Source organism: Bufo gargarizans, chromosome 6 (genome assembly GCF_014858855.1).
Source record: "Bufo gargarizans isolate SCDJY-AF-19 chromosome 6, ASM1485885v1, whole genome shotgun sequence".
Lineage (NCBI taxonomy): Eukaryota > Metazoa > Chordata > Amphibia > Anura > Bufonidae > Bufo > Bufo gargarizans.
Genome location: NC_058085.1, coordinates 148726843 through 148754212, shown reverse-complemented (window position 1 = coordinate 148754212; position 27370 = coordinate 148726843). Strand labels below are relative to the sequence as shown.

General features: G+C 43.3%; 1 protein-coding gene across 3 annotated transcripts in view; it reads right to left on the bottom strand.

Moving 5' to 3' along the window:
- The window catches only part of SPOCK2 (SPARC (osteonectin), cwcv and kazal like domains proteoglycan 2), a 168512-nt gene that overhangs the window by 66956 nt on the left and 74186 nt on the right, over nt 1-27370 (bottom strand). For 2 of the 3 annotated variants that reach the window (XM_044296495.1, XM_044296496.1), the window contains exon 2: nt 19091-19099. The exons of the other annotated variant lie outside the window; for it this stretch is intronic. In XM_044296495.1, the coding sequence (XP_044152430.1) occupies nt 19091-19099 (9 nt within the window). The remainder of the gene's footprint in view (nt 1-19090; nt 19100-27370) is intronic. 3 annotated transcript variants of the gene reach the window in all.

Genomic DNA, 27370 nt, shown 5'->3' with positions numbered 1-27370 from the left:
TTGTCCCCCTCTAAAACCTAGGTTCGTCTTATAGGGTGAAAAATGCTGTGTATATATATATATATATATATATATATATATATACACAGTATATATAGTTAGTGCATTTGAAAAGTCTTCAGACCCTTTAACTTTTTCACGTTTTGTTATGTTGCAGCTAAAATTATTATAAAAATTTAAGTTTTCCTCATCATTCTGCACTCAATACCTCATAATGAGAAGGTGGAAACAGAATGTTTAAGGAGGACCTTTCACCACTCCTGACATGTCTGTTTTAATAGCTTTATACATTCCCCATGTAATAACAGTTCTGGAACATCTATTCTTATGTCTCTATGTTGTGTTATTTCTTTATTATTTCTACTAGAAGTTATTAATGAGTTGCTAGCAGTCTGCAGTAAGGGTACAGAGGGGTGGTAACCAGTGGGGGGGAGGGGGGGGGGGGTGGATTCCAATCACGGTGTATCTTAAAGATTGTCAAGAGAAATGGGAGGCTTCCAGAGCTAAATTTCAAGTGTCACAGGAAAGGATTTGAATTTGTATGCCAATAAAAAAAAAAGTTTTTCCTTTTTAATAAATTTGCAAAAAAATAATAATCTAAAGTTCAGTGTTCCCTTTCTCATTTTATGAGGTATTGAGTGCAGTTTGATCAGGGAACTTTTTTGGAGAAATTTTAGGGCCGCAACAGTACAAAATGTCAAAAAAGTGAAAGGGTTTGAAGACTTTCTGAATGCACTGTATATATGCAGCAGCATCAGCCGTAAAGAACAAGATGATAGGCAGGTCGCAGCAGCGGTATGATAGAGGTGGCAGCAGCCGTGGAGAACATGATGGTTGGCAGGTCGAAGCAGTTGCATGTTGGTGGCAGTGGCATGATGGAGGCAGCAGCCTCATGGAAGATGATAGTTGGCAAGTCACAGCAGTCGCATGATGGTGGCGGTGGCATGATGGAGGCAGCAGTCGCAGCCTTATGGAAGATGATGGTCAACAGGTCACAGCGGTGGCATGATGGCAGCGGTGGCATGTTGGAGGCAGGCAGCAACAGTGGGGCACCACCAACAAAGCCATATCTATACATGGGCCTCAGCCAGAGGAGTGGTAACATCTTCCCGAATCCAGGCTTGGTTCATCTTGACAAAAGTAATGTTTTGGATATTGGTGGAGGATAGCTCTCTTTGGGTGTCACCACGCATCCCGCTGTGCTGAAAAACCTGTCCAAGATCACACTGGAGGCTGGGCAACAAAAAAGAAAGAAGGCATGATGTGCCATTTCGGGCTACTGTTCCAGTCTATCTGCCCAGAAATCCATAGGGTCAGGGAACAGGGTATGTGCCAGAGACTGGCCAGAGTTTAGGTAGTTCTGAACCTGGGCATTGAGGCAGGAGCTGTCTGTTTTAGCCTGGTGTGGCACATGGAAAAACTGCTTCATCATGTTGAGGAGACTGAAATGGCTGCTGCTCGTCGCTGCGGGAGGTGGGTGACTCTGCAGGGCGGGCAGAGAGGGGCCCCTCTTTCAGACACGATGTTGGTAGGCATCTGCACGCTGTAAGTTGCCGCAAGCTGCACACACAGTGTTTTCTGGTAATAACTTAATTTGTCTTCCCTTTTTGTGGGAGGAAAACATTCACCCATTTTTCTTTGATAGCAAAAGTAATAAAACAAGGCTATCCAGTAATCATCAGACTGCTTGATGTCAATGATACGCTTGTCACTGCGTAAGCAAGTGAGCATACAGTTTGCCATTCTGGCCAGCGTTCCCAAGGAGCCAGTTCTTTCTGGCTCTGCCCCCTACTGAGACGATTAGGTGTCCGGGAAGCTGCCATCGTCATCAATGCCGTCTTGCTCCTCCACCTCCTCCTCTTGCAGTGGCAGCTTCTCATCCTACTTCTCCTCCAAGGCCGATTCCCTTTGTGTGTTCCCAACAGCAAGGCAAACAGCAAGATGCTGCTCTTCATCCCCTACTGCATGTTCTAAGATAAATATGAGGGGGATCACATATTTCATGCCGCAGTTGTCCCTGCTGATAAACTTTGTGGCCTCTTAGAAGGGCTTTAGCACCCTTTAGCACTGCCTGATCTTGAAGTACCACATGCTCCCTGTTGCTTAGGCTGTCTGGTGCATGACAAAATCCTTCACGGCTTTCCGCTGCTCGTACAGATGCTCGAGCTTGTGCAAAGTTGAATTCCAGCGAGTTGGCATGTCGAGGATTAAGTTGCGTAGCAGCAGGCCATTCTGTCCAGGAGAGTGTTCTTCGTCACATAAGAATGCCTGAAATGATTGGACAGTCTCACAGAATTCTCCACCACCTTGCATAAGTCAGTGTACTTATTTAGAAAGGATTGCACCACTAGGTTGATGGCGTGCACCATGCAAGGAACATGTGCTATTTTAACCAGGTTCAGGGCAGCCAGGATGTTGCGCCCATCGTCGCTGAACACCTTGCCCAGTTGGAGTCGGGAGGGTGACTGCCAGCATGATTTTTGCTGCTGGATGTACTTTAGCAACTGCTTGCTGGTGTGGCTACTCTTGCCCAGGCCAATTAGCTTCAACATAATCACAGGCAAATTGTTGCACTACTCTGTGTATTGATATAATGACACATTGTACTTCATGATAGTCATATATTTGAGTCAATATATTTCACCTTTATTTATGAAAAAATCCCAAATTTACCAAAAATTTGGAAAAATTCTCAATTTTCCAAATTTCAATTTCTCTGCTTCTAAAACAGAAAGTCATACCTAATAAAATATGTATTACTTAACATTCCCCATATGTCTACTTTATGTTGGCATCATTTTGGAAATGTCATTTTATTTTTTTAAGACGTTAAAAGGCTTAGAAGTTTAGAAGCAATTCTTACAATTTTTAAGAAAATTTCCAAAACCCACTTTTTAAGGACCAGTTCAGGTCTGAAGTCATTTTGTGGGGCTTACATAGTGGAAACCCCCATAAATGACCCCATTGTATAAACTACACCCCTCAAGTTACTCAAAACGTATTTTACATACTTTGTTAACCCTTTAGGCGTTCCACAAGAATTAAAGGAAAATGGAGATGAAATTTCAAAATTTCACTTTTTGGGCAGATTTTCCATTTTATAATTTTTTTTTCTTTAACACATTGAGGGTTAACAGCCAAACAACTCAATATTTATTACCCTGATTCCACGGTTTACATAAACACCCCACATGTGGTCGTAAACTGCTGTACTGGCACACGGCAGGGCGCAGAAGGAAAGGAATGCCATACGGTTTTTGGAAGGCAGATTGTGCTGGATTGGTTTTCTGAACGCCATATGTTTTTTATTTTTCTGCCGATCATCTTGTGTAGAGGCTCGTATTTTGCAGAAAGTGTTGAGGTTTTTATTGGTACCATTTTTGGGTACATAGGATTTTTCCTGCCGCCATATGCAGTAAAATGGCACTACGTTATGTTTAAGTGGGTTCGTCCAAAACGAACCTGAAAAGGTTCGGGTTCGTCTGCCATCTGAAAAATAGCAAAGTTTGGACTGAGAGTAGATTGGTATGAACCAGTTTGCTCATATTTAATATTAAGAAATAACATCGGTGTAGAGGACCGGCTCTCATTGTTCTTTGCAGGCGCATTTCACACAGTGTTTTACCACTTGCTCAAGCTTGTTATTTCTGTAGCAACATACTTAAACACCAGTAAGATCATAGCTTTTCTGGCTTGATAGGTTATTGATTGGCCACAAAGCAGCTGTTACAATGTCAACCTGTTCATCCATAAAGTATTACTCACTTGCTCTCTAGGGATCCATGAGAACAAGCTGAATTAGATTTGGATATTTTGTAGACTATGGTGGATGCGTTGCACTTATGATTGTTGCCATGTATGAGTTTACAATGTCTTGTAAAATCCTGCGCTCAAATTGAGTGTTTTATGTTTAGACATATATTTTGATCTACTCTACTACTACACATATTAACTTTCATTATATTATAAAAATGACTTTGACTTTATTACATTGTAGGACTGTTGGATAAATATGTCTAAATAATGTTTTTTTGCAATTTTGCAATGAAGCAGTTTTCGAGAACCTGGCCAAAACCTTTTCCCCATAAAGACAATAGGGCACAGCTGTGTAAGCCCATGTTAAAATGCATGGACATACACATGGCTGCGTCCATATTTTGTTCTGTAGATAACACAAAGATGAAAAATACTAATACTTTATATAGTCCACTGTTGATTGAGTGCATCTCATTAAATGACATCACATCTACTGTCTCTCTAAAAGTCTCTCTGCAGAACCGTAAGCAAGCAATTGAGGCTCTAAGTAGATGTTTCTGTAATGCCAGGCTGAGGGGTACACAATTAAGTTACGGTTGACCAAACCGTCTCAGAGTGTAGAAGGGTACATTAGCAATGTTCCTTCTCACTGCAATAACGTCTCTCTCTCTCTCTCCGCCATAAACTTGCACAATATCTTGCTGGCTGACTCCAATGCATGTCCATCCAGATTTTGGAACATCTTATCTAGTCTATTTGTTGCGCCATTCATACTTCATCTGTTGGACTACTGATTCAGTTACTGTACACTATGGCCAACAGACAATTGCCTGGGCCCTCAAAAGGAAAGGGCAATGGCAAAAATAATTCTGTAGCCGACACAAGTAACAGTAGAAGAAGGGGTGGTGGTTGCAGCTGCAGCAGCAACAGGCCAGAGCTGTCACTGTTATCCAGCGGTCGTGTTTTGGCCAACAGTGTAGATGTACTGGAATGGTTGACTCACACTTTAACATCATCTCAGGTGACAACAGATACGCACAGCCAGATGGCATTGCCTCTTTCTTTTGCTGCTCCTTCTGCTCGGGAAGTTATATATATACTGCCGGCTCTGCTCCACTTTTCAGCCAGGACGAGCTTAGTGAGGACAGTCAGCAGCTACAGGCCAGCACATACTTGGAGGAGAGGTCTGCTGCATCCTCCCTTAGATGTGCAACTACCAATGATGATAGTCGGGTGGGAGCATGTGTTGCGAGAGGTCAGGGATGTGACCATAAGACTGGTGAGGGTGACATAAATGAAGAACAGACATTAGTGGATGATGATGTAACCAATCACATGTGCGAGCCGGCTGAAGAGGGGGTATCATCATCATCAGGGTGTGAGGGTGGCAGCAGGCCCGTGAGACAGCAGCATGGTGCCAACATGTTAATGAGACAGCAGGGTGGATGCAGTGGTATAAATGGACCCAAACACACCGTGGTAGACCATCTGCTACTCAGGAGCCTACCTGCCAGGAAACAACTAGCAGTGCACAGGTTCATAAAGGCAGCAGCAGGCAGTCACGGAGTGTTGGGGTAAAAATGCTATACTTGACCATGTGGGAATTTTTTATCAAGTTAATGGAGGACATTATTGTGGTAGTAAGCAGGATATGTGGGCAGAAGGTGAAGCGCGGCCAGGTTGCTAATTTTGGCACCACGGCCCTGCATCAATACATGGCGCATCACCATGGGAAAATTGTGGTACTAATGTAGCAGTACAGCCTGATGCAGCAACCACTGCATTTCTCAGCAGCTCGCAGACCTTCTCCAGCAGTTAGGGCTCCATAACCGCAGCAGAAGGAACCTGTTGTCTCGTGTTTTGCCAGCAATCGATCACCGAGGCGATTGCAAAGAGTATAAACAGTATGCGTGCACTCATCCAATGGCGCAGAAGATAAACGTGCACCTGGCCAAGTTGCTGGTACTACAGTCCCTCCCTTGGACGCTGAACATTACAGGCATCATTACTTCTGTAAAAAAAAAGCTGTACCAGCCCCGCATACATATGTTCAGCAGAAGGCGGGCCAGTCCTTGTGCCTGTCGCTATCTTGTACATTTCATTCCAGCGCTGAGATGTGGAGCTGCAACTATGGCCAAGGACAATATACAGTTGTGTTCAAAATAATAGCAGTCAGACATCACTTACCTGATCAATCACTGTTTTTGGTAGAAATTATATTTCTACATGGCAAATAATTTACTAGCAGGTGTAGTAGAGTAATAGAAATCCAACAGACCCAACAGTCATGCCATGCATGCTGCTGATTCTCTGTAATTCAATCACTTATTGAAAGTGGCATGTTCAAAATAATAGCTGTGTGGAGTTCAATTAGTAAGGTCATTCATTCTTTGAAAAACAGGTGGCAATGATTGCCCTTATTTAGGAAGGAAGGCAGCAAATGTTGTACATGCTGGTTACAGTGCATTTCAATCAGAAATTCTGAGGAAAATGGGTCGTTCCAAACATTGTTCAGAAGAACAGTGTACCTTGATTAAAAAGTTGATTGGAGACGGGGAAACATATAAAGAAGTGCAGAAAACGATAGGCTGCTCAGCTAAAATGATCGCAAATGCTTTAAAATGGCAACCAAAACCTGAAAGACGTGGAAGAAAGCGAAAAACTACCATTCGAATGGATAGAAGAATAGCCAAAATGGCAAGGACTCAGCCAACAATCAGCTCCAGGAAGATCAAAGAAGGTCTAAAGTTACTGTCACAATTATAAGACACTATGTGAACCCAAGCTATCTGCAAGAAGCCCCCTGCAAAGTCCTACTGTTGAAAAAAAGACATGCGCTGAGGAGGTTTTAATTTGCCAAAGAGCACATTGACTGGCCTAAAGAGAAATGGCGCAACATTTTGTGGACTGATGAAAGTAAGATTGTTCTTTTTGGGTCTAGTGGCCGGAGACAGTTTGTCAGACGACCCCCACTGAATTCAAGCCACAGTACACTGTGATGACAGAGAAGCATGGTGCCGCAAGCATCATGATATAGGGATGTTTCTCATACTACGGTGTTGGGCCTATTTATAGCATACCAGGGATCATAGATCAGTTTGAATACATCAGAATACCTGAAGAGGTCATGCTGCCTTATGCTAAAGAGGAAATCCCTTGAAATGGGTGTTCCAACAAGACAATTACACCAAACACACCAGTAAATGTAAAATATCTTGGTTCCAGACCAACAGGATTGACGTTATGGAGTAGCCAGCCCAATCCCCGGATCTTAATCCAATAGAAAACTTGTGACTTCAAAAATGCTGTTTCTGAGGCAAAACCAAGAAATAGAGAAGAACTGTGGAATGAAGTCCAATCATCCTGGGCTGGAATACCTGATCACAGGTGCCAGAAGTTGGTTGACTCCATGCAACACAGATGTACAGCAGTTCTCAGAAACAGTGGTCATACAACTAAATATTAGTTAAGTGATTCAAAGGAAAGCAAAATTTTCAAACATTTTTCAGTTTATATAGTGAATGTTTGAGTTTGTAAAAAAGAATACAAACACTGCTATTTTTTTGAACAGTCTAATATTCACTTTTCTTCAATTATTTTGAGGAACAACACAAATTTGATATATTTTTCATCATATTTTGATTTAGAATAGATGGGGCAGTGTTCCCAATGCATTTGTGTGTATGGAAATAGAAGCTATTAGAAGAATTTTGAGCTTTATTCACTTTTTTAAACATACTGCTATTATTTTGAACACAACTGTATGTCCTTTACAGCCCACTGGGTAAATGTGGTTTTGGCCCAGGCCGACCAGCAACTTAAACAGGTGATGGCAATGCCGCCTCCACATTGTAATCTTAGGATTTCTGCTCCAATGTCCTCCTCTGCCCCTCATCCTCCACTTTGTTCTCAGCATCCACTGTAAGCACAGTTCAGGGTGGTCCTCCAGCATACCACTTATGCAAAGCACGGCGTTGTCATGCGGTTCTGCACTTGGTCAGCTTGGGAGAATAAAGTCACACAGGGGAGGAACTGCTCCACGTCATCAACCAAGAAATCGAGTCTCCTCACAAGCTGGAAATAAGAACCATGGTCATTAATAACTGGAAGAACATTCTGTCTGCGCTGCCTCAGGGAGAGCTGATCCATGCAGCCTGCATGGCTTACGTCTTCAAACTGGTTTTGACCCAGTTCCTGGAGTCTTCCACCCAACTGCAAGATGTCTTGAAAATGTCAAGGAAACTGTGCATGCACTTGAGCCACTCTTACCATGCAAAACACGCCCCCATTAAGATGCAAAGGCAGAATGGTGCTCCCCTACTTTGCCCTATCTAGGATGTTTCCAAGCGTTTGAGCTCCACCCTCCATATGTTTGAATGACTGTATGAGCAGTGGAAACCTGTAACTGATTTTTTGATGATGCAGACGGACAGGACTATGCCCCATTTGTCGCTAGGACTACGAGATGAATAATGTCATTCCACTCCTTCACATCATCCTTGAGATGCAAAGGAAGAATTGTACTCCCCTACTTCTCCTCATATGGGATGTTTCCATGCATTGGAACTCCACCCTCCACATGTTAGACCGACTGTATGAGAAGAGAAAACCTGTAACCGATTTCTTGATGATACAAACAGACAGGACTACTCCCCCATGTAACTTTGACAATAGACACCGGTAGCTCATGCATGACACCTGTCGTATAAGATGAATGATGTCATTCCACACCTTTACATTTTGGAGGGGATGCTGATAAATCTAACTGGTGAAGGGATAGAAGATGTGGCACCTACATCTCATGGCCACCTGACCCCTGAGTGGAGGAGGAGGAGGAAGACATAAACACCCAGGAATTCTATACAGAACTAGGTGGTCTATCTGCCCAAACAACAGGAGAGAAGCAGGAGCAGCATGAGGAGCTAGAGAGAGACAACAAGGACAATGCAGATGACCCCAACAGACCATGCAGTATGCAGTGGAGATGGAGGTAGGGAGTCCCTCCGAGTCCCTTGCACAAATGGCAAGATGCAGACTGAGCTGCTTGCATAGTGACAGCCCCATTATCACCATTCGGAAGCGGGCTCACTATTGGCTCTCCACAATGTTAGAACCTTGTTATTGGTCCAAAATGGGGTCCTTTTTTAAACCTTCTGAAAGGGATGAAAAACTCAACTACTATCGAGACATTTTTTCAGTCGCTGCCTATGCACCACTTTGCCCATCCTCACAACGGTCTAACTGGGGGGACCCTCTGAGCTCACGCTCCACTGTCATGAATGCTGGAGGGGGGGGCAGGAGCAGCACCAGCTCCATCAGCAGCAACTTAAGTCTTGAGTCTCTGATGAGCACTTTTCTTCATCCACCTACTGAAGAAACCAACCAGCAGCGGCAGGACATGGATCAGAACCTGAACCATGAGGTGGTGGCATACTTGGACTGCACTCTGTCACCCATAGCCAAGATCCCCTGGACTACTAGGCAGCCAAGCAAGTTTTCCTGCCCGGCCAGTAGTGTCGCATCAAGGCGGGTGTGTAGTGCGGCAGGTGGCATAGTTACCCCAAAGAGAACACACCTTTCAACACAAAATTTTTAGAGAATAACCGTTTTGAAGATGAGTCAGGCCTGGATCAACCAGGATTTCCAGACACCGGTGCCTAATACAACAGACTAGACCGTTCTGGCAGTAATAATCTGACTGAGCCTGCTGCCACATAAAAACATTGTGACAAATGGCCCGATACTTCTGCCCACGTCCGGCTGCCACTATTCTGATGCTGTCACCCATCTGATGCCACACGGCTGCTGCCTCAACTGCCATCTGCCCCTACCGTCATCTGCAACAATCTCGTACTGTTACTGCCACTGTTGTTGCCAACTCTCTCCCTCTGTTCCGGGGCCACTATTGTGACTCTTCATGCTGTTGCCACTCTCGCCAGTCTGTTCCGGGGCTACTATTGTGACTCCTCACCCTTACCACTCTCTTACAGGGCCACTAGTGTCCCTGTTTGGACATGTTGACATCACTGTTTATTTTTACGTTCTTTTGATCCGTCAGAAGAACCCAAAAAAAAAAAAAACTGGTCCTGTCGTTTGAGCATCCAAAAGGCCTCTATCTGTCATATGGTCAGTATTGTGCATCAGAATTTGATCATGATTTGGAAGCCAAAAGCAGAGAACATTGAAATATTTCCATCATATGTTATCGCTGTTTTGGACCCACTCCTGTATTTGTCTTACCAATACTGATCAAATACTGAAGCGAAAAACTGACCAAATACTTGCCATGTGATACTAATACTGATCAAATAATGACCAAATACTGATGGCAACAGCAATAAAGGGCCGGCACTCACTTCCAGATATACTTATTGATTCTGTTTATTGTCACATATCTCTGTGACGCGTTTCAACACTCGCAGATGTCTTTATCAAACAGTCTGACTGTTTGATAAAGACATTTGCGAGTGTCGAAACGAGTCACAGAGATATGTGACAATAAACAGAATCATTAAGTATACCTAGAACTGAGTGCCGGCTCTTTATTGCTGTTACTTCATGGGATGCCGATCCTAGGACACGAGCACCTCGAAATTCACCTGCAGGACCTACTGGATAAAATATAAATACAAATACTGATGGTGTGAAGACGGATGCTCAAACTACAGGATAAGCTTTTTTGGCCTGTTCTTCTGACAGATCAGAAGAACCAAAAAATAAACTGTGATGTGAACACAGCCTTACTGCTGACACCCTCCGCATTGTCATGGGGGCCACTCCTTGAATTTTGGACCACTGCACAGTTAAGTCCACTCCGATAAATTCGAGCTGACGCTAACATTGACCTGTAAGGCTGAGTTTACACTTATTTGGTTAGTTATTTGCATTACTTATTGTGAGGCAAATTTAGGAGCCAAGCCTACTCTCGAATTAGGTATCATGAGTAGATCTGCAACTGTTCTGTGGGTTTGGGCTGACAATTACTGACCAAATAAGTGAAGTGTGAACTAAGCCTAATAGTGAGTCGCACAGTCATTCTACATCTAACAAAAGGGATTCAAATGCATGTGTTTGCACTGCCATAACATGGATTAAAAGAACCTTTTTTCCCCCCACTACTTTATTGGGGCTGCCTCCATTTCTTTATTTTGTTCCACTAAAGAGTCGATGGGACACGCGCTGGGGCGCACAGCGTTTTTGTTTTTGTTTTGTTTTTTACTGAAGGATACTGTATGCTTTATTTTTGTTTAGCTAGGGGTAAGCTAGGAATGTTGGTGTTCATATTTTGACCTGCCTGTCATTCAGATGCACAGTAACTGTTCCGCTACCAGAAATGACTAGCTATGCATGTTGCTGCACACCAGGATACATTTTGCCTAAAGTTTAATTGCAGGCCAGGATAGACCTGATTTAATGAGCTTCATGATGAATTACTTTGTATTGAAGCAACCAAATAGAATTTTTGAAAACTTCGCTTATCTCTAGTATCAATAATAGTAAATCTCTCACATGTGGGAGGCCATACCCCACTGCTTAGCCCCACCCACTCAAGTGACTTAAGACTAAAAAACTTGCAAATTTCTATACAATTTTTATTTATATTTTTACTTCAGCCCCACCCCCCCTCCACACACACACATACTGTTCTAATAGACCTCTACGCCCTAGTCCAACTACCCCTGAACGTAACCCTAGTTATAATTAAGGCCTCATACAAATCATCAAATGGTACAGAAACATAACAGGGCAGCTATAGAGTAGCAAAACAATGCACAGCACTTTGCAATCACATATAAGGAAGTAAATACAAGCATGCTATACTCAATATAGAAAAGGTACTAATGCCACATTATAAATGTGAGATTCTTGGCAAATGCATTTTGTACAAAATTATTTGTGTCTTTCTGCCACCGGCATTGGACCCTACTTTACATCTGTATGCCTCTGATTTCATACAGAGGTACACGGAGGCTTTATTGGTGGTAATTGGTAAGCTCCATATCTGACATGAGGCACAAGATAGAGCACCATCCATGCATACTTAGAACGCCGCAGGGAATTTTGTATGTCACTATCAAGTCTCTTGCACACAGCTTTGCATTTGACAGTTAGTAAACTGAATAAACCTTTTACCACCTTGACAAAAATTGGTGTTCTCAATATTGTAAGGTCCATTTTCAAATCCTTCACATAACAGAGGTTCATATCTTTCTGTCCTTGCTGAATCAGACTAATTTACCAGTTCACCAAGGGAATTAATGAGCTGATTGGCGTAGCTCTGATGTGAATGTAATTACACATATAGAGTAAGACTTTCAGAAGTATAGAAATGCTATTTAATCCAAGAAGGGATGCTTCTGCCATGGGGCAAGATGAGTATCTCAGAGGATGACTTGATAACGTCACAACGCAGGTTATTTGCGATCACATCAGGAGTGCACAGTGAGGTCATTGCGAACTTGAACGCTGGGATGCAGCAAATCAGGCCACAGGCAGAAAGAGGCAGACGGCAGAACACAGGTGAATATTTTTTATAAATATATATATATATGCTGGCACTATGGCACTACCGGAGGGCACTGCGCATGGGTGGGGTAGGGGGGCAGGGGAGAGCATCATATATATACAGTACAGACCAAAAATTTGGATAGACCTTCTCATTCAAAGAGTTTTCTTTATTTTCATGACTATGAAAATTGTAGATTCACACTGAAGGCATCAAAACTATGAATTAACACATGTGGAATTATATACATAACAAAAAAAGTGTGAAAACTGAAATGATGTCATATTCTAGGTTCTTCAAAGTAGCCACCTTTTGCTTTGATTACTGCTTTGCACACTCTTGGCATTCTCTTGATGAGCTTCAAGAAGTAGTCACCTGAAATGGTTTTCACTTCACAGGTGTGCCCTGTCAGGTTTAATAAGTGGGATTTCTTGCCTTATAAATGGAGTTGGGACCATCAGTTGCCTTGTGGAGAAGTCAGGTGGATACAGAGCTGATAGTCCTACAGAATAGACTGTTAGAATTAGTATTATGGCAAGAAAAAAGCAGCTAAGTAAAGAAAAACGAGTGGCCATCATTACTTTAAGAAATGAAGGTCAGTCAGTCTGAAAAATTGGGAAAACTTTTAAAGTGTCCCCAAGTGCAGTCACAAAAACCATCAAGCGCTACAAAGAAACTGGCTCACATGCGGACCGCCCCAGGAAAGGAAGACCAAGAGTCACTTCTGCTGCGGAGGATAAGTTCATCCGAGTCACCAGCCTCAGAAATCGCAGGTTAACAGCAGCTCAGATTATAAACCAGGTCAATGCCACACAGAGTTCTAGCAGCAGACACATCTCTAGAACAACTGTTAAGAGCATACTGTGTGAATCAGGCCTTCATGGTAGAATATCTGCTAGGAAACCACTGCTAAGGACAGGCAACAAGCAGAAGAGACTTGTTTGGGCTAAAGAACACAAGGAATGGACATTAGACCAGTGGAAATCTGTGCTTTGGTCTGATGAGTCCAAATTTGAGATCTTTGGTTCCAACCACCGTGTCTTTGTGCGACGCAGAAAAGGTGAACGGAAGGACTCTACATGCCTGGTTCCCACCGTGAAGCATGGAGGAGGAGGTGTGATGGTGTGGGGGTGCTTTGCTGGTGACACTGTCGGGGATTTATTCAAAATTGAAGGCATACTGAACCAGCATGGCTACCACAGCATCTTGCAGTGGCATACTATTCCATCTGGTTTGCGTTTAGTTGGACCATCATGTATTTTCCAACAGGACAATGACCCCAAACACACCTTCCGACTGTGTAAGGGCTATTTGACCATGAAGGAGAGTGAAAGGGTGCTGCACCAGATGACCTGGCCTCCACAGTTACCAGACCTGAACCCAATCAAGATGGTTTGGGGTGATCTGGACCGCAGAGTGAAGGCAAAAGGGCCAACAAGTGCTAAGCATCTCTGGGAACTCCTTCAAGACTGTTGGAAGACCATTTCAGGTGACTACCTCTTGAAGCTCATCAAGAGAATGCCAAGAGTGTGCAAAGCAGTAATCAAAGCAAAAGGTGGCTACTTTGAAGAACCTAGAATATGACATATGTTCAGTTGTTTCACACTTTTTTGTTATGTATATAATTCCACATGTGTTAATTCATAGTTTTGATGCCTTCAGTGTGAATCTACAATTTTCATAGAAAACTCTTTGAATGAGAAGGTGTGTCCAAACATTTGGTCTGTACTGTGTGTATATATATATATATATATATATATATATACACATCATATACACTACCACTACAAAGGGGCCATTATACATTATGTACTACCAATAAAGAGGGGTCACTCTATATGATATGGGGCCATAATAAATACTACCACTACAGAGGGGCCATTATATATACTACCATTTCAGGGGGGCATTATGCTATAGGGGTGAGAGCATATGCATGCTAGCATGACAGGGGGCATTTTTTCTACCGGGGGCACTACAATGGGGCATTATAATACAGGAGGCACTACATGGTGGGTGAGAGGATTATACATACAAGCTGTACAGGAAGGGGGGTTGTACTACAGGGGGGGGGGGGGGGTCTTTATAAAACAGTCCAGACCACTACAGGGGGCATTATAATACAGGGGGAATTAAAATGGAGCAGGTACTTCAGGAGGGACATTATAATACAAGGGCCATTATGGACACTACATGGAGGTGTATTTTATGAACTGGCACTACAGGGGGCATTATAATACAGGGCGCACTGCATTGGTGCTTTACAAATACTGGGGCTACTATAACTCCTGGGGACACTACAGGGGGTTTATTGCTACTGTGGGCTACTGTGGGGGCATTATCATTAGGTACAATATGGAAGGAATTACTACTAATAGGGTTGCTGTAGGGGGTACTGTAGGGGGCACAATTACTATTGGTGGTAGTTTGGGAGCACTTACTATGGGGGGCAATCTTTGTGGCACGGTTATATCTGTACTATTGTATTCAGAGGATTGGGACGCACAGCGGGCACAGTATTGGGGGTAGCAGCAGGATGAGAATTCTGGGGCACCAGGGAAGGGAAATTATGGAAAAGTGAGGAGCTTAAGATGTCTGTGTGTCAAACTCAGTGGAGGCGAGATGCGGATGAAAGAAGTCATCAAGGTAGTCTGATCTCCAAATGAAGAAGATGAGGAAGGAGAATGTCTATATCAGAGGAGACATCGCTGGATGTAAAAGATGATATCTGCACAAATTGGTCATAAAATGTGATCTGATCTTCATCTAAGTCACAACAATAGACAACCACAGTCTGCTTAAACTAATAACACACGAAGAATTAAATGTTACCAAGTTTTTATTGACCACACAATGTAAACATTCACAGTGCAGGTAGAAAAAGTATGTGAACCCTTGGATTTAATAACTGGTTGAACCTCCTTTGGCAGCAATAACTTCAACCAAATGTTTCCTGTAGTTGCAGATCAGACATGCACAATGGTCAGGAGTAATTATTGACCATTCCTCTTTACAGAACTGTTTCAGTTAAGCAATATTCTTGGGATGTCTGGTGTAAATCGCTTTCTTGAGGTCATGCCACAGCATCTCAATCGGGTTAAGGTCAGGACTCTGACTGGGCCACTCCAGAAGGCATATTTTCTTCTGTTTAAGCTATTCTGTTGTTGATTTACTTCTATGCTTTGGGTTGTTGTCCTGTTGCAACACCCATCTTCTGTTGAGCTTCAGCTGGTGGACAGATGGCCTTAGGTTCTCCTGAAAAATGTCTTGATAAACCATACTTGACAGTTGGGATGAGGCTTTGATGTTGGTGTGCTGTGCCTCTTTTTCTCCACACATAGTGTTGTGTGTTTCTTCAAAACAACTCAACTTTGGTTTCATCTGTCCACAGAATATTTTGCCAGTACTGCTGTGGAACATGCAGGTGCTCTTGTGCAAACTGTAAACGTGCGCAATGTTTTTTTTTGGACAGCAATGGCTTCCTCTGTGGTATCCTCCCATGAAATCCATTTTTGTTTAGTATTTCACGTATCGTAGATTCACTAACAGAGATCTTTGTAAGTCTTTAGCTGACACTCTAGGATTCTTCTTCACCTCATTGAGCAGTCTGCGCTGTGCTCTTGCAGTCATCTTTACAGGACAATTTGTCTTACCGTGGACTGATGAACAGCAAGGCTTTTGGAGATACTTTTATAACCCTTTACAGCATTATGCAAGTCAACAATTCTTAATCGTAGGTCTTCTGAGAGCTCTTTTGTGTGAGGCATCATTCACATCAGGCAATGCTTCTTGTGAAAAGCAAACCCAGATCTGGTGTGTGTGCTTTTTAAAGGGCAGGGCAGCTGTAACCATCACCTCCAATCTCATCTCATTGATTGGACTCCAGTTGGCTGACACCTCACTCTAATTTGCTCTTGGAGATGTCATTAGTCTAGAGGTTCACATACTTTTTCCACCTGCACTGTGAATGTTTACATGGTGTGTTCAATAAAACATGGTAACATTTAATTCTTTGTGTGGTATTAGGTTAATCAGACTGTGATTGTCTATTGTTGTGACTTAGATGAAGATCAGATCACATTTTATGACCAACTTGTGCAGAAATCCATATCATGCCAAAGGATTCACATACTTTTTCTTGCAACTGTATGTATTTAACAGTAGTGCTGGACAGAGGGGTTGGATTGAGAATTTGGCATGGAGGGAGAGGCATTTCATTTTTTTGTCATTTTTTTGATGCAGAAAGGCTTGAAACGGCCATGAATCCAAGTACAAATGTGACATCAAGTTGATGAGAAGATGCTAGGAAAAAGCTGAAAAGACTCATTCTGTATAAGAGAGTGGCATTTATTTTAGGTAAATATCTGGCAAATGTTTTTCTTTATACAAAAACTGTATAAATGTACTACTGCCGATTCCACTGCAAATGATATACCACCAGACAAACTTTAAAGATTCCATTGGTATTCTGCTAGAATATTGGTTTTCAACTCTTATCTCTTCCAGCTGCAGTAGTATTCTATCAGTATCATTCTTGTGGGACATGGATAAAAGATAAATCCCAGAGCCTTCTATCGGCTTTTGCAGTAGCAGCCATGGCCATGTCATTTGGTCTATGTAATTCTACTGTCATCGTTCAAAGATTTTAAATTATTTGTCGCTTGGAGAAATTATGATTTTTAATAATATCTTCTTTTCTTGGATGGACATTGACAACATACATCTTTGGCTACTACTACATCAGCTATCACAAGCGCAGCCAATCTATGGCTGTCTTTATTATACCTTAGGTAAAATCTAATATTGAGATGCCTTTTTGTGGCATAGAGGCACTAATATAAATTCCATTACTAAAGTGGTTTCCAAATACAAATGCTGATGCTGTTAATCACAGAGGGTGACTTCTAAATTTCTTGTGGCTGTTTTCCAAAAACAAATCCATTTCAAGCAAAGGTGATTTTTGAGCATTTCACTAAAAATAGCAACTAAATGACTAAAAACTGTTCCTAGACAAAAAATCTCTCATACACAGGGATATATTTTAGGTCATTTACAAAGGGTAAATGCTCTGGGGCCTCCATCAATTTGGGGACTTAGAGGGCTTCCACCAATAACCCCAGCTATACTGAATTCGATGACCTAGGAACCTACATTGATGTAGAAAGGCCTGTAGAAAAAATCTCTAAAATCTCAATGATGTAACCAAAGGTATTGTGTAGTATAAAGATACTTGTATCCATTCCATGAGTTTAAAGCAGTTGTTAGGGACTTTAATATTGATGGTCTATTCTTAGAACCCTGTGGCCCTTTTTAAAGGGACCAAAACACTCGGGTGAGCATAGTGAACTATTCATTATCAGCCACAGTGGTGTAAATTCTGTAGTGGCAGGGTTGCCAACCAGAATTTCTCTTTTTTATGGACAACTTAATCATGGACAGTCTATATTTTTACAAACAAATTTGAAAACCATAATGCATGTTAAAGATTGTAAATAATACATGTCTATAGCTCAATATACTGAAAAGAAACTATTAGCAGTATTTACTGTGAGCTGTACAATGATAATTACCACCAAAATAATCTAGTCAAGTACCACCAATCCCCAAAAAATCAGAGGCATGTCTATTTTTTTTCATGGACACAGGAAAAAAGTCACACATTTTTAACGGACTGTTCATAAATTTCTGGGCGGTTGGCAACCCTGATGTGTGGTACTAGACACAGCTGTGCCCCATTCACAAACAGGTGCAGTATGCTGCAGTACCACAAACAGCCACTATAAAATGTATGGCACTGTGAACAGTGAAGATGTAGCATTGCTCATCTGGTCCCCTCATACAGCTGATTGGTGGGGCTGCCAACAATCTGGTATTGACGGCCTATCCTAAGGATTGGGCATAATAATAAACCTGTAAATGTAACATAAACTATGTGAATAATGTCTTCAATCAATGCATCAAAATGAAAATCCCAAGAATTGCTTTCAAAAGGTGAATGCACAATGCATGTGAATAGAAATACAAGGATAAAAATCAGCAAACAGCGCAGTGTAATATTACAATAAAATGCAACCTTTGGTTATGACATTTAATCTCATTTGAATTTCAAGCAGATTATCTCACTTTCTATATGAAATATTAAACTGCAGTGAAGACAATACTAGGTATATTGATAAATTACCATATTTATTGCTGCTGATAAAAACCATTCATCCACAGCGCAAATATATGGCACATAATATTGGATGTATTCAGGCAGTGACTGTGTGGTGCTGAACAGACAGCGCCGTAGTCATGTAATGGGACAAATAAATGCACGATCACATAAGCATGACATATAATAGTGAATATTTTAACACATTCAAGAGGTTATCCAGTTTCTAGCAAATTGAAGTCATTACAGCTAACATAAAATAGTCATCAATCTCCTGCAATGCTGCCCAACACAATGGAGGTCATAGGATCATCACTGATAATTTGGAACAGCAAAAAGTAGTAAATGATGTATTTCTCTACGCATGCAGGGTTCAAATCTTCAAGAATACCAGATTATGAACCATTCATTCAGGTGTAGCGTATTACACCTGCTTAATAGGTCACATTCAGCCATATTGCATTTCTTGCTTGGGTATTCCATGTGAGTTTGCTAGGTACAAATATATCCTATAACTACTAACAAAGAATTATAGATCTATTACAGCAAACATAAAACCACAGCCTTAGGAGTTCAATTTATCAATAAAAAGCTTTAAAAGTAAAGATACAAAATTAAGAAGGAAGCTTAATAAAAAAAATAAAAATGACAAACAATTCACAATTAGTACTAACCTCCACCTCCTTCATGCAGATAGTACAGAAGCATGAAAAGAAAGAAAAATCGGTGTTAGGTTGTTATATGAAAGGGTGAATACAGTATTATAAATTCACTGCCCTATCTTAACCCATAGAGGGCATTATCATGCAGACTAATAAAGTTTACTAAGTAACTTATTAGTAAATTAATTATTTCTTAAAGGGGTGTTCCAGGCTCCTGTGTATTGATGACCTATTTTCAGGATAGGTCATCAATATCTGATCATTGGGGCCTCAACACTCTGGACCCCCCTTGATTAGGTTTTCCCTGCAGCCTCCGATGCAGGAACTAGCTTTTGAATGGAGCTGGAAGTACAGCTCCCTTCAAAGTGTAGTGGCCGTACTGGGTTACTGCAGCTCAGATCCCATTCACTTCAGTAACCCAGCACCGCTTCTACACTTGGATGGAGTTGTGTTTTCAAGAGCCAGTTCTGGCACCGAAGGCTGCAGGGAGCAGCTGATCAGTGGAAGTGCAGGTTGTCAGACCATCAGCAATCAGATATTGATGACCTATCCTGAGGATAGGTCATCAATATCAGGAGAATGGAAAACACCTTTATGTTGTTGATCACATGCTATATAAATCATGCCTACAGGTTGTTTTACAAGGTAAGATTTCTGCCTGTTAACAAGGGCCGGCTGACGATACAGCATTTTGATAAGCGCTCTTTAAGTGACATTTACATGTGGCAATCTTCAAGAGTAATATGTAATATGATTGGTCATCTGCATACAGTTTTCATTTTTACTGTGTAAGCAGGAGGCACATTGATTTTTAGTGCCACATAAAAAATGTTATCCCCCAACAAATGAACATTTGCTTGTTTATCAGGTGATCGGCAGCATATTTACAATGATCAGGAGCAACCATTGTCCGTTCCCCATCACTGGACTATGTTATGAATGTAGCTCCTCTTTTGGAAGATCTCATGTTACTCGTATATGACACGCGCTACTAACAAATCTAAGAAACAAAGCATTGTACACTATTGATGTTGTTTACTAATTATCAGGCTCCCCCTTCTTTTCTGGGCATGACCAATCACAAAGTCCACCATCTAGAGCACTTCATGGCCCACATTTATTAAGACTGGCATTTCATACACCAAGCTTCAAAAGAATGTTACTTTTACCATTACACTACATTTATTGAAAGCCCTCTTAATAAATTTGGCACATTTTTTCGACTACTTGAAAATCAGAAAATGCCTTTTATGAGTGGACATAGATTTATAACAAAAAGTATACAATTTTCTGTGTTAATAGTAATAGACTATGACAAATTTACAACAATCGGTGTAGGGTTATGCCTGAACTGGCACAGATACTGTGATAAATGTGGCCCAATATTTAGACACAAATTTCCTTAAAGGGGTTTTCCCACGAAAAATATTCTACGTTTTTCAAATCAGCACCTGGATCTGAATACTTTTGTATTTGCATGTAATTAAAAATGTAGTATAGCCACTAAGTTATTCACTGAAATCTACCTGTACAGCGCCACCTGCTGTTTGCCCTTTTTCTAAATTCTCTGTCCAGCTTACTGTGGTTGACTCACATGCTCAGTTCCATCCATCAACTGCCACCAACTGAAGCAGAAAGGACATGTCCGCTGAGCTGCCATCTTGAAATAAGTCAAACAGAGCAATTGCAGCAATGAATGTGGAAATCTCTGAATCCATGTGAGGTACAGGGCTGGTTCTAAGTTTGTTATAGACAGTCATGTACTATATGATGTCTGATTTTCATTTTTACATTACTCATGGGATAACCCCTTTAAACCAAGACAGCATTTAAATTACCGTAATTTAAGAGTAGAACTATGAAAATACCAGATGTATGAGATTTGGCACACGGCTGTCTCAAACAGTGCCAAGCAGAACCCATTGAATATAATGAGTTCCATTTGGTTTCCGGAGTTTAAGCAGAGAAAGAAGTTCTGCATGCAGGACTTTTTTGCTCTAGTATTTTAAACAGAAGCTGTAACGAGATCTGAACAATGCCGATGTGAACTTATAGTATGTTTTTGCCTTTAAAACATGGAACCTTCCAATGCCTTAAGGCTTCCAGCCAAGGGATTTCAATGAGACAAAGAAAGATCCTGCACAGACACAGGTGGTCTCCGTGCCACCTATTACAATATTAGCATTCAGATGAGTTAATATTCCTTGCTTTTCACCTTGTGAAATGGGAATATGTTAATTTTATACAGCATTGACTTTTTTTTTTTGGTCTGCAAATTGTGACCACAGCTTCGTATCCTACTGCTCTGCATACAAAATGCCTGTGGTTATTCAAGTTGATGCATTAAGCCCTTATCGACATTTCCCACATTGTGTCCAGATGCTCTGCAGAAGCACAGATCACACCAATGGCTTTGCTTCAATTCTGATGGTGGCAGAAAACGAGGGGGAACTTTGACTCTTCAGCTAAAGAGTCTGCTCTCACCCAGGCAGATGTAATTAAAAACTTGTGATGCACAGAAATTGTCCTGATTTATGAAATGCTATGCACAGGAGCTATTATGGGATAATCTGTGAAAGTACATTGGAGGGAAATAACCTGACAGTTTACTGTTTTCCTATTTAATACTACAACATATCTTTCTTGCTTTCCAAGCAGATGGTACTGTAGTATACTAATGGGAAATGCTGAATTTTCCTAAATACATAAAAGAGGAAGTAGCTCAGGCAGGCTGATGACTATACTACATAGTAATCAGCATAAACATCAATGTGTAATGAATGTAATAACAGACAGTCTTCCATTCATCATTATCATTATCCTAAATACAGCTAAAAAAAGTTTTTTGTTACTTTTTTCTGATGTGAGTTTCAACTATGATATTCGGCAAACCACACTATCCCATGTCTTGGTATGGGTGTCATATGTTTTGTGGTATACACCCTTAATTCCCAAACATGATCCCAGTGGTCTCCAAAACTGATTTTTACCAAGGTTGTAGGTATTACAATTTTTCCTGAGTGGATTGGTAGAAGAGTAGAGTTGAGCGAACACCTGAATGTTCGGGTTCGAGAAGTTCGGCCGAACTTCCCGGAAATGTTCGGGTTCGAGAAGTTCGGCCGAACTTCCCGGAAATGTTCGGGTTCGGGATCCGAATCCGATCCGAACTTCGTCCCGAACCCGAACCCCATTGAAGTCAATGGGGACCCGAACTTTTCGGTACTAAAAAGGCTGTAAAACAGCCCAGGAAAGGGCTAGAGGGCTGCAAAAGGCAGCAACATGTAGGTAAATCCCCTGCAAACAAATGTGGATAGGGAAATGAATTAAAATAAAAATTAAATAAATAAAAATTAACCAAAATCAATTGGAGAGAGGTCCCATAGCAGAGAATCTGGCTTCACGTCACCCACCACTGGAACAGTCCATTCTCAGATATTTAGGCCCCGGCACCCAGGCAGAGGAGAGAGGTCCCGTAACAGAGAAACTGGCTTCATGTCAGCGGAGAATCAGTCTGCATGTCATAGCAGAGAATCAGGCTTCACGTCAGCCACCACTGCAACAGTCCATTGTCATAAATTTAGGCCCAGCACCCAGGCAGAGGAGAGAGGTCCCGTAACAGACAATCTGTCTTCATGTCTGCAGAGAATCAGTCTGCATGTCATAGCAGAGAATCAGGCTTCACGTCAGCCACCACTGCAACAGTCCATTGTCATAAATTTAGGCCAAGCACCCAGGCAGAGGAGAGAGGTCCCGTAACAGACAATCTGGCTTCATGTCAGCAGAGAATCAGTCTTCATGTCATAGCAGAGAATCAGGCTTCACGTCAGCCACCACTGCAACAGTCCATTGTCATAAATTTAGGCCCAGCACCCAGGCAGAGGAGAGAGGTCCCGTAACAGACAATCTGGCTTCATGTCAGCAGAGAATCAGTCTTCATATAATAGCAGAGAATCAGGCTTCACGTCACCCAACATTGGAACAGTCCATTGGCATATATTTAGGCCCCGGCACCCAGACAGAGGAGAGGTTCATTCAACTTTGGGTAGCCTCGCAATATAATGGTAAAATGAAAATAAAAATAGGATTGAATGAGGAAGTGCCCTGGAGTACAATAATATATGGTTAAGGGGAGGTAGTTAATGTCTAATCTGGACAAGGGACGGACAGGTCCTGTGGGATCCATGCCTGGTTCATTTTTATGAACGTCAGCTTGTCCACATTGGCTGTAGACAGGCGGCTGCGTTTGTCTGTAATGACGCCCCCTGCCGTGCTGAATACACGTTCAGACAAAACGCTGGCCGCCGGGCAGGCCAGCACCTCCAAGGCATAAAAGGCTAGCTCTGGCCACGTGGACAATTTAGAGACCCAGAAGTTGAATGGGGCCGAACCATCAGTCAGTACGTGGAGGTGTGTGCACAAGTACTGTTCCACCATGTTAGTGAAATGTTGCCTCCTGCTAACACGTTGCGTATCAGGTGGTGGTGCAGTTAGCTGTGGCGTGTTGACAAAAGTTTTCCACATCTCTGCCATGCTAACCCTACCCTCAGAGGATCACGCTCCAGTGCAGGAAGTAAGGTGGGCACATTGTCTTTGTAGCGTGGATCCAGCAGGGTGGCAACCCAGTAGTCCGCACACGTTAAAATGTGGGCAACTCTGCTGTCGTTGCGCAGGCACTGCAGCATGTAGTCGCTCATGTGTGCCAGGCTGCCCAGGGGTAAGGACAAGCTGTCCTCTGTGGGAGGCGTATCGTCATCGTCCTGCCTTTCCCCCCAGCCACGCACCAGTGATGGGCCCGAGCTGCGTTGGGTGCCACCCCGCTGTGACCATGCTTCATCCTCATCCTCCTCCACCTCCTCCTCATCCTCGTCCTCCAGTAGTGGGCCCTGGCTGGCCACATTTGTACCTGGCCTCTGCTGTTGCAAAAAACCTCCCTCTAAGTCACTTCGAAGAGACTGGCCTGAAAGTGCTAAAAATGACCCCTCTTCCTCCTCCTCCTACTGGGCCACCTCCTCTTCCATCATCGCCCTAAGTGTTTTCTCAAGGAGACATAGAAGTGGTATTGTGACGCTGATAACGGCATCAGCACCACTGGCCATGTTGGTGGAGTACTCGAAACAGCGCAACAGGGCACACAGGTCTCGCATGGAGGCCCAGTCATTGGTGGTGAAGTGGTGCTGTTCCGCAGTGCGACTGACCCGTGCGTGCTGCAGCTGAAACTCCACTATGGCCTGCTGCTGCTCGCACAGTCTGTGCAGCATGTGCAAGGTGGAGTTCCACCTGGTGGGCACGTCGCATATGAGGCGGTGAGCGAGAAGGCCGAAGTTACGCTGTAGCGCAGACAGGCGAGCAGCGGCAGGATGTGAACGCCGGAAGCGCGAACAGACGGCCCGCACTTTATGCAGCAGCTCTGACATGTCGGGGTAGTTGTAAATGAACTTCTGCACCACCAAATTCAGCACATGCGCCAGGCAAGGGATGTGCGTCAAACTGGCTAGTCCCAGAGCTGCAACGAGATTTCGCCCATTATCGCACACCACCAGGCCGGGCTTGAGGCTCACCGGCAGCAACCACTCGTCGGTCTGTTGTTCTATACCCCGCCACAACTCCTGTGCGGTGTGGGGCCTGTCCCCCAAACATATGAGTTTCAGAATGGCCTGCTGACGTTTACCCCGGGCTGTGCTGAAGTTGGTGGTGAAGGTGTGTGGCTGACTGGATGAGCAGGTGGAAGAAGAGGAGGAGGAAGCCGAGAAGGAGGAGGTGGCAACAGGAGGCAAAGAATGTTGCCCTGCGATCCTTGGCGGACGGAAGGACGTGCGCCAAACAGCTCTCCGCCTGGGGCCCAGCTGCCACTACATTTACCCAGTGTGCAGTTAGGGAGATATAGCGTCCCTGGCCGTGCTTACTGGTCCACGTATCTGTGGTTAGGTGGACCTTGCTACAGATGGCGTTGCGCAGTGCACACTTGATTTTATCGGATACTTGGTTGTGCAGGGAAGGCAAGGCTCTCTTGGAGAAGTAGTGGCGGCTGGGAACAACATACTGTGGGACAGCAAGCGACATGAGCTGTTTGAAGCTGTCTGTGTCCACCAGCCTAAATGACAGCATTTCATAGGCCAGTAGTTTAGAAATGCTGGCATTCAGGGCCAGGGATCGAGGGTGGCTAGGTGGGAATTTACACTTTCTCTCAAATGTTTGTGAGATGGACAGCTGAACGCTGCCGTGTGACATGGTTGAGACGCTTGGTGACGGAGGTGGTGGTGGTGTTGGTGGTACATCCCCTGTTTGCTGGGCAGCAGGTGCCAACGTTCCTCCAGAGGCGGAGGAAGAGGCCGAGGCGGCAGCAGCAGAAGAGGCCGAGGCGGCAGCAGCAGAAGAGGCCGAGGCGGCAGCAGCAGAAAAGGTAGCAGGGGGAGCCTGAGCGACTTCCTTGTTTTTAAGGTGTTTACTCCACTGCAGTTCATGCTTTGCATGCAGGTGCCTGGTCATGCAGGTTGTGCTAAGGTTCAGAACGTTAATGCCTCGCTTCAGGCTCTGATGGCACAGCGTGCAAACCACTCGGGTCTTGTCGTCAGCACATTGTTTGAAGAAGTGCCATGCCAGGGAACTCCTTGAAGCTGCCTTTGGGGTGCTCGGTCCCAGATGGCGGCGGTCAGTAGCAGGCGGATTCTCTTGGCGGCGGGTGTTCTGCTTTTGCCCACTGCTCCCTCTTTTGCTACGCTGTTGGCTCGGTCTCACCACTGCCTCTTCCTCCGAACTGTGAAAGTCAGTGGCACGACCTTCATTCCATGTTGGGTCTAGGACCTCATCGTCCCCTGCATCGTCTTCCACCCAGTCTTGATCCCTGACCTCCTGTTCAGTCTGCACACTGCAGAAAGACGCAGCAGTTGGCACCTATGTTTCGTCATCATCAGAGACATGCTGAGGTGGTATTCCCATGTCCTCATCATCAGGAAACATAAGTGGTTGTGCGTCAGTGCAGTCTATGTCTTCCACCGCTGGGGAAGGGCTAGGTGGATGCCCTTGGGAAACCCTGCCAGCAGAGTCTTCAAACAGCATAAGAGACTGCTGCATAACTTGAGGCTCAGACAGTTTCCCTGATATGCATGGGGGTGATGTGACAGACTGATGGGGTTGGTTTTCAGGCGCCATCTGTGCGCTTTCTGCAGAAGACTGGGTGGGAGATAATGTGAACGTGCTGGATCCACTGTCGGCCACCCAATTGACTAATGCCTGTACCTGCTCAGGCCTTACCATCCTTAGAACGGCATTGGGCCCCACCATATATCGCTGTAAATTCTGGCGGCTACTGGGACCTGAGGTAGTTGGTACACTAGGACGTGTGGATGTGGCAGAACGGCCACGTCCTCTCCCAGCACCAGAGGGTCCACTAACACCACCACGACCATGTCCACGTCCGCGTCCCTTAATAGATGTTTTCCTCATTGTTATCGTTCACCACAACAAAAAAATATTATTTGGCCCAATGTATTGTATTCAAATTCAGCTGAATATAAATTTGAGGCCTAGTATTTAGGCGCTGGGTGACCGGTATGGATTTACTGACAGTATTAAACTTGGAAATGCACAGTAGCGTGTGTGTGAAGTTATTCTGAATGACCCTATGTGCACCTTGAATATTATATACCCTTTTAGGGATAGATTTCAAATAGCTCTGATACAGCAGAAACCACTAAATTATGAAATTGCTAAATTGGGAATTGTATTTCAACCCAGAACAAAAAATGTGCTTTGACGGACACTAAATAACTTGCCCAGCCAGAACAGTACAGCGGTAACGACAGATTTAGCGGGATATAAATTTGAGGCCTAGTATTTAGGCGCTGGGTGACCGGTATGGATTTACTGACAGAATTAAACTTGGAAATGCACAGTAGCGTGTGTGTGAAGTTATTCTGAATGACCCTATGTGCACCTTGAATATTATATACCCTTTTAGGGATAGATTTCAAATAGCTCTGATACAGCAGAAACCACTAAATTATGAAATTGCTAAATTGGGAATTGTATTTCAACCCAGAACAAAAAATGTGCTTTGACGGACACTAAATAACTTGCCCAGCCAGAACAGTACAGCGGTAACGACAGATTTAGCGGGATATAAATTTGAGGCCTAGTATTTAGGCGCTGGGTGACCGGTATGGATTTACTGACAGTATTAAACTTGGAAATGCACAGTAGCGTGTGTGTGAAGTTATTCTGAATGACCCTATGTGCACCTTGAATATTATATACCCTTTTAGGGATAGATTTCAAATAGCTCTGATACAGCAG